Source organism: Filicampus tigris, chromosome 12, assembly GCF_054856515.1.
Source record: "Filicampus tigris isolate MCC_2025a chromosome 12, RoL_Ftig_1.0, whole genome shotgun sequence".
In the NCBI taxonomy this organism is placed as follows: Eukaryota; Metazoa; Chordata; class Actinopteri; order Syngnathiformes; family Syngnathidae; genus Filicampus; species Filicampus tigris.
Window position 1 is genome coordinate 24133425 of NC_141228.1, and position 14015 is coordinate 24147439.

The window sequence follows — 14015 nt, forward strand, 5'->3', positions numbered from 1 at the left end:
CGCCCTGTACGCGGGCAACACGCGTGTGTGCAGAAATGTTGTCAGTTGTGTTGGCCCGTGCGCTTCATTAAACGTCACCAAAGGGCACGCCCAGTTACCGCCGGAATCAATATGTTTGGCTTTATATGTACTGCCTAGAAGTGTTACACTATCATTATACCTTTGCTACTCCGTCAGCCTCGGTTGACAGACTCTGACCTAAGAACACGTTGGACTCATATCGCCGCTACGGGGACGGACCACCCCATAAACACACGTCTCGATATGTTTTTTGAAATATAATGTATTTCTTTTCATGTTTTTATTTTCCTTTATTCGTTTTTTATTAGGCTCCAAGCTGTGCCCCCCCCCCCCCCCCCCCCCAAAAAAAAATGCCCCCTCCCGGCCCTTGCTCCCAAACCCGTCTGTTTGTTTCTGTGACAGTGTGGTCCACAGCTGCCTCCGCGTGGTCACAGGTCGACATTGCATGATGATTGCATCTCGGCCCCTTTTCCCTCGAGTCTAGTGAGTGACAAGGTAGCCCCAATGAAATGCCGCCATCTTTCGGCCTAAGAGTGCGCGTGCAACAGCAGCAGCCTTAGCCTTAGCCTTAGCCTTAGCCTTAGCCTTGATGTCCCCGCTGCTACAATGTTGATTTTTCATCCAAAGTCACTTGTCAACAGGACAAAGCACACGAATGAACGATTGGCTTGCAGACAATTCAGAGAGCTTTGTCAACAATCCTCCACGTTCCACATCCAATATGGCGTCGTGGCACTCCGCCCCAAGGCGCGGTCTCGGTCCACTTGATATACCGTCTGCTGTCTGCTGCTGTGTTCTGCTGTCTGTCCTGTCTGTCCTGTCTTTCTTTTCTGTCTGTTTTTCCTGTCTTTTCTTTCTGTCTGTCTTGTATGTCTTTCTTTCTTTCTTTTCTATTTCTTTCTTTCTTTTCCGTCTCTCTTTCCTTCTTTCTTTCTTGTTTTGTTCCGGCACTCTGCTGAGGCATGAGTGTCCCGAGCATGCACCCGCTTAGGGCGCCGTAACCACTAGGGGGCCCCCAAGAGTCAACAGAGCCCAACTCGTGAGGGGAAAACACTACCAAAGAAATGAGCCTCATTTGGGTTGACGCTAGCTTGCTGTTATTGTTTTCTTTGTTTGTTTTTGTTGACTCAACTTTAGATTTGTTTTGTTAAACTATTTTTCCACCTTATTTCGTTGAAGGGTGTGCCTATTCAGTCACATCAAGTATTTGCCCCAGATTTGGTTCATTATTGAAATACTCTATTGTAAACAGTACAAAGGTGTTCATGGCGTACCAGGTTTTTTGTTAAGGTTTTTCCTGCAAAAATAACAACGCGAAACCGACTTTGATGACTTATTTGACGATCATGAATTTAATTGAGGTGTGTGTGATTTCTTTTCAGCAAAAAAAGAAAAAAAATCATTTTAGCATAGCTCAATTCGTCATAGATTTGAAGAAGTGCAAGAGTGGCCTTGCGGTGCGTGTCCTATAAGCGCCTGCAATGCTTCTCATTTCTTTTTCTGACACATCTTCGCGGGCGGGTGTCGATTATTGCGCCTCTGCTTACCTGTTATATGCGCTGAGGCGAGGAGGGCGGAAAGAAGAGCGTGTCCTTGCACTGTGACATCATTGCAGAAGTGGCCGCTAGGTGGCGCTACACTCCACCCTATGTCGACATCCGAGCTGGCCATTCTGGTCAAATACAATTTCACACCTCAAATGCGCCACTTTGCGGCGTCTTGTTTAAAAGGCAATGGAAGACTGCATGGCCTCTTCGGATACGAATTAGTGTGGTGTACATTTATATAAAAGGACGTTTCCTTCCTTGTTCCACATCGCCGCAATGAAAACAGGATGCGTGTGTTCTTCAGGCCTTAAATCGGATTTTTTTTTTTTCAAACCGCCATCTCAAAATACCACATTCGTCACGCTGACTGTTGTTTTATTTGTAGCTTACATGTCGCTGCAGGCGTCGGGCCAACAATTTGGTAAATGTAATATTTTTTGAACAAATAAACGCCATTGATTAGTCCACACATGCACGCGGGTGTTCTTTTACAAATTAAATTATTAAAATAATTAATTATATATTATAAAATAATTAATTAACATCTACAATGTTGGAAGTGGAAAGCTGTTTTTGACGATGCACTATGAGTGATTGAACTGCATTTTTTTTTCTCCCTCAAAAGTGAGCATTTTGAAGGTCCGAAGATTCCGCCATGCAGCGATGCACGATTCCTTCCAAATTGCTCAAATGTTTTGACGTGCTGACATGCAATGTGAGACAAGTGGCTCCGTCAATGAGAAATACATGCACCCAAAAAGAAAGGCCGTGTTGAATTTACCCCATACAAACATTCTTTTATTCCCACATGCGTTAAGATAATGAATTTATTTATGTCGTTTAGTTTTCCGGGACTGTGCTTTTTCTTTGTCGTCATAGCGTGGGCGTAACCTGTTTACCTGTTGTGTGACGTGTGTCGCCCCCGGTGTGTGTGCTATGCTGCCGATGGTAAACTGCAAGGCCAATTGATTGTCCATTACAAATTTCCATTTGGGGACAATAAAGTATATGAAATGAAACTAATTAAATAAAATGAAATTCATCAGTCAATTGTATTTCGTCAAGTGCTTGCACAAAATAAAATCATCTGTATCCACACAATTTTTTTCAAATACAGTAGGCTATAAATCTACTAATTTTTTTTTAAATCTATGGCTCCCTATGATTTCATTTCCTGCAACCTCTTTAGAAACATAAATTCAGTAAATAGACAAAAAACCTTTTATACAGGGAGGGACACTTTACAAATTGAAATGAGGTAATTGTGTCCCATTGAAGTTTTTGGTTTTGATTTCACGGTGCTCTTTACTCCTGCACCGAATAAATACTGTGCATCAATTTTAGTTCGTCGAGTAGTTGCACGAAATAAATGATTTTGATTTTATTGTGTGCAGCCACTTGACAAAATAAAACGCATTAAATTCAACCATCATTTGGGCGCATTTATGAAGTGCAGTACAGTCGAATATTCAAATCTAAATTTATAAAGGATGTAGCCAAAACCAAAACCTTATAGAGTTTGTGAAGGTGCTTTTAATTTGACAAAAGCTTCAAAAAGAGTTCGTGAGCTCGTAATGAAATAGGCTGAAATGTGAAAACCAATCCGTGCTCTGTTCACCAAAATGCTATTGAGTGTTTGTTGCCTTGAGGCTCAGTGTCCCGTTGCAGCATTTTAATGCAAAGCTAAGCAACATCTGTCCCATGGAAATAGTTCAACGTGTGCTACAATGTAACAGCTTTATTGAAACTTTGGACAATGGTTATACAATAAGTGCAATGTTTGTAGCAGGTCATACATAATACAGCATCCGCGTGGAGCATAAAACATTTATAATGTACAACGAATGTACGACGAAGAAGCGTGTGTTGCTTTTCTTTTTCTTTTCTTCTGTAAGGCCTCGCGAACGTCTCTTCGTCGACGTTGCTTGATTGCATATTTGCTCAGGTTCCACAGAGAAGCAGCACGCGAATCTCTCCGTCGCGATGCACGCGTTGACTTGTCCCCCGGCCAGCTGCACATTTTTCTCCGCGGGCGGCGGACGTGCAGTTTGATTGCGCGCGCGCGCGCGCGCGTCCGTCGTGGCAGGCAGGCAGCGGCGCTCACATGACGCACGGTTTGATGTCCGGACACACGCTCTGAGGATGAGGATGAGGATGAGGATGCGGATGAGGATGGTGGTGGTGATGATGATGATGGTGATAGTAGGACGTGCCAGCCGTCGGGTGGAACGACGAGATGCCGTTCAAGTTGAACACAAAATCTTTCCTGTCGCAGTGGCTCTGGTAACGTGGCATCCCCACTGTGGTGGCACAGAAAAAAAAACATTCAAAGTCTTTGCGGCTCATTTTCGAACCTAAACTTAAGTACGGTGCACCCTTTAAACTGCAAGCACACACAAAAAAAAATGTGATCCAGAAATGGACCGATCCACTACTTGGGACCCAATTTTGAGTTAATGTGTGGACCCAATTTTGAGTTAATGTGTATCAAAATAACCTTTTTTGTAGGGTACAAATTCTGTGTTGTGTTCTACAAAATATCCCAGGAAATTGTCTCAAACTGATCCAATGGGTTGGTTGCTGGGTTACCCAGCAGTTTTATCAGTCTAATATTAGCATCTGCATGTTTTTTGACATTTTTTTTTATGCCTGAGCATTTGACAAGCCGTAAAAAACGCTTTTATGTCTACGTTTTGTAATTTACAATGTGCTTTTCATGAGACAACATGATCATTTTCAGATATTTTGGACGGTCTTGCCTTCCTGTGGCAACATTTGTGATTTTATTCAGGGGCGATTCTAAGATTAGATTTTAAACCCCCAGCACCCCCCCCAAAAAAAATCTGAAAGAAAACACAAGAATCTGAGAGTAATCTGTCAAATCTGTTTGAGGTTTTTTTCAAGATTGAGCCACAGCAAAAGAGGAATGGATTGGAATCATCGAGTAAAGTTTAATTTCTGGGGGGGGTCAATCTATTAGGTTATAACAGCGCCCCCCCCCCCTCCATATCACATGCTGTGTGCATTTTTGGGGGGCTAAACCAGCCCCCTTCCGTGATCACCAAAAACAGACCTTGGACTTGTTTTTGTATTACGTTTATTGGCAATGCAAGCATGTAAAGCATCGAACTTAGCTTTTGGGAATGTTGCGCCTCTCTGGCTGCCCTGAAAGCAGAAACAATGTTGGAGGGCTTCCACTCACTGAGCTCTTCCGTAGCAGCTCGGCTCCAACCTCACAACTCAATTTTTTTTGCTCAAATCTTACGTTTCAACCAAGTGTTGTGATTTTACCCGAAAGGACATCCAGTTGAAAACGTTTTTGTTTTTCAGCTCTCATTGTTTAGGTGTCCTGGGATTCATTTTTATTGGTGCTTAAGCACTCCCAAGGCCTACGAAAACAATGATCCAAAGAGATGTGCAGTACATTTGATTGCGATGCCAGTTTGTTGATTAAATATTTGTCTTTTCTGTCCAAAATATATGAATTGATGAGCTCACCGCACGAGTGTGTCGACATGAATGAATATGATGGAAACCGTGGTGGTAATTCATTTTGCCGGTCATAAATGTTGGCGACTGGTGTCTCTGTCAAGGCCGTCAAAGGGCCTTGCAGATGCGACAACTGGAGCTGGCTCCTTTGCTCAGACTTTGTGACTGGCAGCGCCATTGTGGAGTGTATTTGGGCTCAGTCAAGACGCGCGCATGCAGACGAGGCCTCCCTCGACTCTCTTGAGGCTGAACTCGTCCCCAACTGCACGCGCAGCCTTTGTTTGCCGCTTTCGGGCTCCGGCGTGCATTGGCTGCTCGTCTGCAGGCTGAAATGCTCAAGACTGCTGCGCGGCGCTCTTGCCAACCAGCGTCAAGTGGCAATTTGCAAACGACTTTGCATGGAATTACTCGAAACTTATCGCGTCAAGTGTGTTGTCAGTAACGCAGCACGCAAACGGAAAGTAGATGCGCGTCTTGAAAGTGAGCACGACTGTTGCAATTGATAACGGGAATCATTGTGATGGATTGTTTATGTAGGATGATTTTTTTTTTTTTTTTTTTGCAAGCACGAAAAGAATTCCGCGACAAGGCACCAAACCAAAATAGGTCAATTAAGTCAAACGCACCCACGGAAATGCTTCGTTCACTTTCTTGTCCCTTTGAATGTCTGGTGCCAATAAAAGTGGAGAGAACGAAGTTGTGAACTGATTTTGGTTATTAGCAAGAAAACATTTGGGGGATGTCTCGATCAGCTCTTAAATTCAACTCTTAGGAGCTGTTTTTGTTGTCAGCAATATTTTGGTAATATGTTCTGTATAATTATTTTCTCTCTCTCTATAAAAAAAATTATATATATATATATATATATATATATATATATATATATATATATATATGTGTGTGTATATATGTGTGTGTATATATATGTATGTATATATTTGTATGTATATGTATCTATATGTGTGTGTGTAAATGTGGAAATTGAAATTGTGGCTCATACTTGTCGATTCGGCATGAGTTGTTGAGTGTATCAAGTTATAGGTTGAGGTTCTAGTTATTTTCTCTAGCCGTGTCAAACGCCTTGCAGGTATTTTTGCTGGTTGTGTCAAATTGCGGCGCATGTTGCTGTGTACCTGCTATGTCGCTCGTGTGGCCGTCCCTGGCGTTTTGGTGCATGTAGGTCTGCTCCAGGGAGTAGGACGACATGCCCGCCGCGGGGCTGCCGGAAGTCAAAGGCTGCTGCTTGATGTAGGGCGCCCCACCCGGGGCGGCCCAGTGCGCGGACGCGCCGGCGCCGGCGTACGGGGAGTGGCCGTCCATGGCGCTCGCGAGGGCCGGCGAGGAGGGCAGTGGACTGCTGCTGCTGCTGCTGCCGTCCGGCCCGTAGTCCCCGTTAGACGGCACCGGGCAACTGGCCATGTACGTGGAGCCCGGGCTCGGGGACACGTGGGCCACGTGGTGGCCCGCGCCCAGCGCGTCGTAGCCCGCCGCCACGGAGTTGCCCATCACGTCCTGCAAGTTGTAGCCGCCGCCGTGGCAGGCGAGCGTCGCCGACGGCGCCTGAAAGTCCAAAGCCTGCGGCAGGATGGACGCGCCGAAGCCGAGGCCGTTCATCATGCGGTACATGGGTTTCAGGGCTTGGCACTTTCTCCTGAAGCCTCTGGGCCGGCGACGGAACGAGCCCTCCTCGAACATGAACTCGCTTCCGGGGTCGATGGTCCAGTAGTGGCCCTTGCCCGGCCTGCCCAGGCCCTTGGGCAGCTTGATGAAGCACTCGTTGAGCGACAGATTGTGCCGCACCGAGTTTTTCCAGCCCTGATAGGAGCCCCTGAAGAAGGGGAAGCGGGCCTGGAGGAACTGGTAGATTTCGCTGAGGGTCAGCCGCTTGCTCGGCGAGCTTTGGATGGCCATGACGATGAGAGCGATGTAGGAGTAGGGAGGCTTCTCCGGCCGCCTCAACCCGGAGCCGCTCTTCTTGCCTTTGAGCGCAGCCGGCGAGCTTTCCGAGCCGGCGGCTTGCGGGCTCAGCATGGCGGGCTGCAGGACGCCGGACGCCGGACTCGATCTCAGAGGAGGCCCCGGGGGCTCCTGCAGATGCTGCTGCCGCCGAGGGCTCGCGCTCGTCATGTCGGCGCTGACGCACGGCTGGCGTCAGAGGCCCCGGAAAAGCGGCAAAAGGATCGGGCCAACACAAAAAGAAAGCAAGAAAATGGACGCTACGCTACGCTGCGCTGCGCTGCGCTGCGCTGCGCTGCTCGCCAGTCAGCGTCTTTCGCTCGCATCAAAATGGAGACAAATCTGTCTTCGCTCCACTTACGCACGACTCTGCCGTTACGCACGTACTTGACGCACGGCGGGTGCGCGCGGCCAGTGGAGAGGAAGAGGAAGGGGAAGAGCGGGAGGCGGGGGGAGCCAGCCGATGATTGTCCCTGCGCGGCTTTCAAGTGGACAGGCGGGGGAGGGAGTTGGGGGGGGGGGGCTCCCGTGGGGGGGCCTCCCTCCACTGCGGGTCACAGTGGAGCCAAGTGCAGGCCCGGCGTGGCGGCGCGCCGGGTGGCCGTCCAGCGCCTCGACGATCGCTCAAGTGGAGGAAACACCGAAAGCCCTTCGACTGCGTGCATGCGCCAAGTCCAGCCAAACAAAACTCTCGTCTCATCAATCGTTCTCCCCTCTGTGGAGAGACCCTCATGCGCCCGCCCGCTGTCGCCATTCAAATCTCCCCGACGAAAAGAACCGCCTCCGTGCACTCCCATCCGCTTGGCCATTTCTGGCCCGTGTTGCCACATCCGAAAACTCTCAACCGCTTGTCACCGGGCCCGACTTGGAATTGGGCCTGCCCGCCCGCCTGCCTGCCCGATAAAGCACACGCATCATTTTTAATAATCCCAAGAAATCACAACATGTCTCACGGATGGGAAACTGCGACCACATTCTGTGGCGCCTTCATTCATTTGACAAAGAAATAATAATAAAAAATATAGATGTAGATGTGTTTTTTGATTTACATATATTTTTTTAATGTATTAAAAATGTATTAATTTTGTTACCCCCAGCACCCGCCCCCCGCCCCAGTCAAAATTCTTGCTGATCAACATTACATATACAGTTCCCTGAAAAATGGGGCCTATTCTGGAACATGAGGGAAAATATGGAAAAATATGGGGGAAAAAATCTGCTAATATGCAGTGCTCGCCTGTGGCTTTAAGTTGTAATATCACCAATAGCAACTAGGTGGCAGACATGTCCAGGGATGTATTGGGCCTGGAAATATTTGTCTACGTGGAGCAGGGTGGGATCAGGCGCTTGGCCATCATGCAGGGGCAATCTGGGCCAGCAGCCATTCGGGAAACTCCCCAAATTTACGATGGCCACCACGCCCCCGGACATGTCTCAGAAGTCCTTACACTGAGTCGCATGTTGTAGTTGGGCGGTATAAGTAGGCCTACTATTTTTGGTGCGGATTTGAATTAGCAAGCAAGACAAACGTTGTACTGAAATAATTTTAACATTTTGAGTCAGTTGATTTTGGTGGAAAATGAGTTCTTTTGCACGTAATGTTGGTTTGCTGTTCAGCAGTTTTGTGCTGTCCTTAAAAGGTTATACAAGAGAGCCCTTTGCACTGAAGAAGAAAAATCTCAATATGTGTTTATTTTGTTCAAAGCTTTTGTTGATGGGTTAGGGTATAGTGGATTGTTATACGTGCTTTAGAAAAAATATTTTGAAATGTATGAAGAGCACATATTTTATCCATATTTAAAATGTGATTTTTATCCGACATGTGCTTAGGAAGTGCGTGGTCCTTTGTGACCCCCGAGTAGCACTGATGACGAATGTGGCCCCCCCAGCATTGAAGTTGCCCATCCCCTGCCTGCCTGCATGCCTGCCCGCCCGCCCGCCCGCCCCATCTTCTCATGACTTTGTTTTTCTCCTAATTTCCTCTTAAAATGCTCCGCAGGAGAATCAAAACAAACGCTGGCGGTGTCGGTTGTGATCAGGCCATCAGGGAGCTACTCGTGGGAGCCTTCGTTGTGCTGTGCGTATGGAGGCGTGGGCGGGCGTGGGGCGTGGGGTGCGGGGTGGGGCGGGGGGCGGGGGTGGGGGGAGTCGTTCTCTCAATAAACGACTTTGACGTGAGTGGAAGCAGGCTTTTTCCATCAAGCGCGGCCCTGCATGCCACACACAGTGCGCCAGTGTCAGCTTACCGCCCCCGGCCAGCGGCGGTCCCGGGGGGCTTTGCGTTCATTAGAGAGAGAAAAGCCAAATTAGCCTAGCGGGCTTCGACAGCTACACGCACACACACACACACACACACACACACTTGTACAACATCGGGCCTAATAATAACAAGATGCGTGATGCAAAAAAAAAAAAAAAAAAAAAAAAAAAACGTCTTCATGTCGAAGTGCTTTCTGCATGGCCTCTTTGAAATCTCTTTGACATCTTTTTGAAATCTCTTTTAAATTTCTTTCCAATCTCTTTGAATTTGCTTCCCATCTCTTTTCAATGTGTGCGCATGCCTCCGAGCACTGGCGAAAATCTTTCATCAGCCCGGTCGGACTTTGCACACAATAACCTTTGCACTTTGCACAAACAAAGGATGTGCGGATCAAATGATTTTCCGTGCACGACACGCAGCGCGGCTTGGTGGCCCCACAAATTTCCTGCGACATCAAAACTGGCGACCCCCCGTCGAGATCTGCAGGATGCTTCGGCCTGCACGCACAATCTTTGTTGTGGGAGCTGCCCCCCTCCCCCTTTTTTTTCTGCTCCTTTCACATAGCTACCAAGCTGAAATATCACATCATGCAACATTGGACCATACCCCGCCCCCCAATCTATCGAATACTGCCAAGAATGGAGACCCACGTGGGTCCACGTCGCCGTTGTTGACATGTCTGTGCTGCAATGTTGGGGTAAGTTGTTTGCATGTATCAAGTGAAGAACCACGAATTCCAATTTCACTTTCCAGAAATGACTTCAAGGCGAGCTGTTGCTGTAAATCCGAAATGAATTGTGGCTCAATCGTGGCTGCGGATTGTCTGACTGACTTTTTTCCTCCTTCTTCTCAGCCTATACTGCTGCGGGATCTTCGGAACGTCCCCCCCCCCCCCCGAACACCCAACCCGCGTGCTTGAGGGAGGTCGGACGCGGTTCAGGCTGCCGGAGTGACGCTTTGTTTGGACTTGACCTTCTAACTTGCCAAGTTGACTTTGGTGAGCCTCACTTAGCTGCATGCATGAGGCCCAGAAAAAGAAAAGAGATTCCACACCACTTCAAAGGTGAGGCTAATCACCCTTTTTATTATTATTAATATTATTATTGTTGTTATTATTATCATCATTACTATCATTATTCTTAGGGTTAAGAATGAAGTATATGAAGAATGCGCGTGAGGTTAAGACGAGCACTGAGAGGGAACCGTCACGTGACTGTCCCACAGGTATGTTCTTCTGTGGTTTCACCTGCAGGTTGCAGCATTGCCTCTGCAACATGCACCGCGCACGTCCCACCTGTCACCTGGACTTGGACGCGTGCACGTGGACGTTGCCGTGAGTCCCACACAATTCCGCACCATTATTTGGATTTGATTTGATTGTATTTGTGACATTTGCCAACGACTGCAACGGGCCTCCAGCTGCTGCTGCTGCTGCTTTTGTGCTTGCTGAGCACAATGAAAAGGGAAAACACATCAGCTACTTGGCACAGTCGCAAAAACAAGCAACAGCGACAACAACAAAAAGAAAGAAAGGTGATGATGATAATGATTATTATTGTTATTGTTTATCTTTTTTTTTTAGAGGTTAGGCCTATTTTTTCTATGTGTCTGTGCAAGTCATTCCCCGCACGATTGTTTGAGCTAGTGCAGCTGTTTCTGGCGCACCATTTGAACGGACATCTCGTAGAGTTAAAAAGTTAAAGGTCACGATCGTTTTTATTCTCTGTTAATATTGTAAACAACATTCCAATCGGCTATGGCGCTCATTTGATGTTTTTCTAACAGCGTGGTTTGAAATCGGCTCTTTTCTTCGCTGTTTTGAACCAAGATAAATCCAATTGACATTTAACAAGTATCAACGCTGAATTGTTCATGTTTTACTTGCGTAGTAAGCGTCCGTTCTTGGGTTTGGGGTGCAAGATCTGTGTGTATGTGTGTGTGGGTGTGGGTGTGTGCGCGGGGGCCGGGGGGGGGGGGTTCAGGACCGCGGAGAGCTACTGAGGTCTTCAGGCCAAACAGCAGCATTAAATAAAAACATCATCCATCACAACATTGCTGTCCTATACGATCGGCCTCCCAAAACATATTTTTTGATCGAGCACTGGTCTTACCCTACCGACATTCCATTTTGAAATTATTTGGATCGTTTATACAAAGGCGACTTTGTATTTGTGTTCAAAATTATAAGAAGAAAATGTGCCACAGAATATGGACGATAAAGTAACATCATTGCCGTTCGAGGCCCGTTAAGATGATGATGATGGTGATGATGGTGATGATGGTGATGATTTGTCGTTGGTGTCCCCTGCCCATCCCCATAATTTGACTGTTCATTGATATCCACTCTTTTTGTTGTCTGCAACAATGTTCAAGCACAGACTTTTTTTTTTTCATCCCACATTGGCCGACTACTTGGTGAATTCAAAACTGTGCTTTTCTTTCCAAAACATGACCCCCATTTTTGTGAACGGTGTCGTTGCAGACAGTAGGCCTCTTCATACAGTCGTATAGGATTTTTTTTTTTTTATGAAACTTTTCAACCTGCGCGTGTATGTAGCCACGTGCAGGTTGCACGCTTAAGAACGAAGACTTGAAACCGCACAGCTGTCATTGTTTCACTTGTTTTATTCACCAAAATAGCAGGCATGCAAAAGATGTGCGCTTCCATGACGACTTTGGAGTGCAGATCAGTCAGTGATTTGCTGCACGTTGACAACATTTTGGGAGCAGCTCAACAGCCAAAGACGCGACTATGGCTTGCTGTTTGGGCCCGCTCCGGGCCCGCTGGCCCTACCCCCGCCCCCCAAACCCCCACCCTCCCCCACCCCCACGCCCCCTCTTGCGCGCTGGCAGCGGAAACATCAAACGAAGCATGAAAACAAACACGTGTCCCCGCAACACGCGCGTGTACAGTCAACTGTCCCGGGATAAGCAACGACTGCAGAAGAGCAGCCGATGGTCTCGAGAGAGGAAGAGAAGCAACGCGAACCGAGCTCGCCCTGCACATGCGAAAGTGCACATTTGCCGTGCGTGTCCTTATGAGAGCAGAGAGTCTATATGAAAGCTTGCCGCCTTGGGGGGCGTCTTGAGCGCGTGGGGGGCGGCCTCTAGTCGGGCTTTGTGATGGAGGTACGCAAGTGGGGCCCCCCCGGCCTCCGTGCCGCCGCACGCCGCCTCGGGCAGGTAGTTGTGATGCAGTGGCAAGTTCAGAGCATAGGGCAGCTGTACGTGGGCCCCCGGGGGCCAGAAGAGGCCGTGGCCGTGGCCGTGGCCGCGGCCGCGGCCGCGCACCCTCACGCAGTCGTCTTCCCCCCGTTTGAAGGGCTTGCCAAGGATGCTGTCGATGGCGAAGGGGCCGCAGAACTTGGCCCCCGCCCCGTCCTCGGGGGCGGGCGGGAGGCGGGCGTCCTCCCCTAGCTTAACGTCCGGGACCTCGTGGTCGTCGGGCGCCCTCTTGGAGATGCGCTTCCTCCTGCGGCGGAAGACCCCGTCGGCGAAGGTGTACTCGCTGTGGGGGTTGAGCATCCAGTAGTTGTCCTTGCCCCAAGGCCTGGACGGGTCCCGCAGCACTTTGACGAAGCAGTCGTTGAGGGACAGGTTGTGGCGCACCGAGTTCCTCCAGCCCGTGTAACTGCCGCGGAAAAAGGGGAACTTGTTCATCAGGTAGTCGTTGATCTCGGCCAGGGTGAGGCGGCCGCAGCCCGACTCGCGGATGGCCATGGCGATGAGGGCGATGTAGGAGTAAGGGGGCTTGGGTCTGCGCGTGTACGGCTTGCCCTTGCTCGGGTCGACGCCCGGGGTCACGGGTGGCGGGCTGCTGGCCGCGCAGTCGCCGTCCGAGCCCAGCTCGTCCCCGGACAGAGGAGAGGGGATCCCCGCGTCCGCGTCCGCGTCCCCGTCCCCGTCCCCGTCCCCGTCCGCGTCCCCGTCGGCGTCCGCGTCGGCGCACAGCTGCAGCGGCTTGTGAGAAAAGTGCAGCGCGGAAAAAACCTCCAGTTTCATTCTCGCCCCGCCTGGCTGCTGCTTCTGCTGCTGCTGCTGCTGCTGCTGCTGCCGCTGCCGCCGCTGCTGCGCGAGCTGAGCAGGTGGGCGAATGGCGGAGTGGGGCGTGCGCGGGTGCTTGTGCCTGGAGCGCCCGCGAACAGGTCTGGCTGTCTGTCTCGGGAGACACGCCGGTGTTGCTATTAATATCGCGGGCCCGCAAGGGACGGCCCAGGGGCGGAGCTTCCAGCCGGTGCACGCAACGATTGAGTGATATGCGGTGTTTACAATTGGACGCTACCGTGGCACGCCACGGGGGGAAAACACGGCGACTTACGCGCCTGCCTGTCTAGCCACTTCAAACTTGTTTTTTTTGTTTTGTTTTTTTAAACTGCAACTTCGAGCGTGCGAATGCTGAAATGCTGAATGAAAAAATATTGCAACGTGGAATGATTTGGAATGATGCTGAATGGCAGTGGAGAAAATGCGCAACAAAATGTAGAATATGCTTTGAGTGCTATTGAAAGACATTTACTTCTATGGGATTAGGTGAAATGATGTGTCATTTTGGGTATGTGAGAAACGCGCATGCCAATGTTGAACATTGTCCCCAAGGTGAAGTGAACCAGCTGAACATTTGAAAACACTGCATGCGATCATGCTTTGAATTTGTACAATCATCGCCGCATTCGTCATTTCTTGCAGTTGGACCAGTCAGCAGCAGGGAAAATAGAGAACACTCCCGAGGAAAGGCAATGGCA

At 49.1% G+C, this 14015-nt stretch overlaps 2 protein-coding genes and 1 long non-coding RNA gene across 4 annotated transcripts in view; 1 reads left to right on the forward strand and 2 right to left on the reverse strand.

Moving 5' to 3' along the window:
* Positions 1 to 3157: 3157 nt before the first annotated feature.
* Positions 3158 to 7388, reverse strand: foxf2b (forkhead box F2b). Of its 2 annotated transcripts, none has more exons than XM_086047371.1 (2): positions 6191 to 7388; positions 3158 to 3868 (listed from the first exon to the last, which is right to left on the reverse strand). In XM_086047371.1, the coding sequence occupies exons 1-2, from the start codon at positions 7182 to 7184 to the stop codon at positions 3669 to 3671; spliced, it is 1194 nt and encodes a 397-aa protein (XP_085903497.1). In that variant the 5' UTR covers positions 7185 to 7388; the 3' UTR covers positions 3158 to 3668. The 2 variants fall into 2 exon arrangements, with proteins under 2 accessions (XP_085903497.1, XP_085903498.1); XM_086047372.1 differs by lacking the exon at positions 3158 to 3868 and adding an exon at positions 4373 to 4733.
* Positions 7389 to 10457: 3069 nt separating this feature from the next.
* LOC147139334 (uncharacterized) overlaps positions 10458 to 14015 on the forward strand; it is a 29066-nt gene continuing 25508 nt past the window's right edge. Inside the window, exons 1-2 of the long non-coding RNA XR_015088991.1 lie at positions 10458 to 10606; positions 10693 to 10806. This is a non-coding gene — a long non-coding RNA (uncharacterized LOC147139334). The remainder of the gene's footprint in view (positions 10607 to 10692; positions 10807 to 14015) is intronic.
* On the reverse strand, positions 11879 to 13671 carry foxq1b (forkhead box Q1b). Its single transcript, XM_086047414.1, has one exon. The coding sequence runs from the start codon at positions 13273 to 13275 to the stop codon at positions 12310 to 12312; it is 966 nt and encodes a 321-aa protein (XP_085903540.1). The 5' UTR covers positions 13276 to 13671; the 3' UTR covers positions 11879 to 12309.

Bases quoted from the DNA above. Each gene is read 5' to 3' on its own strand.
- foxf2b (XM_086047371.1), bottom strand. From the start codon at position 7,184: ATGACGAGCGCGAGCCCTCGGCGGCAGCAGCATCTGCAGGAGCCCCCG. The intron at 3,869-6,190 runs GTACACAGCAAC...GTGCCACCACAG, and splicing joins CCACACGAGCGACATAGCAG to TGGGGATGCCACGTTACCAG.
- foxq1b (XM_086047414.1), bottom strand. From the start codon at position 13,275: ATGAAACTGGAGGTTTTTTCCGCGCTGCACTTTTCTCACAAGCCGCTG.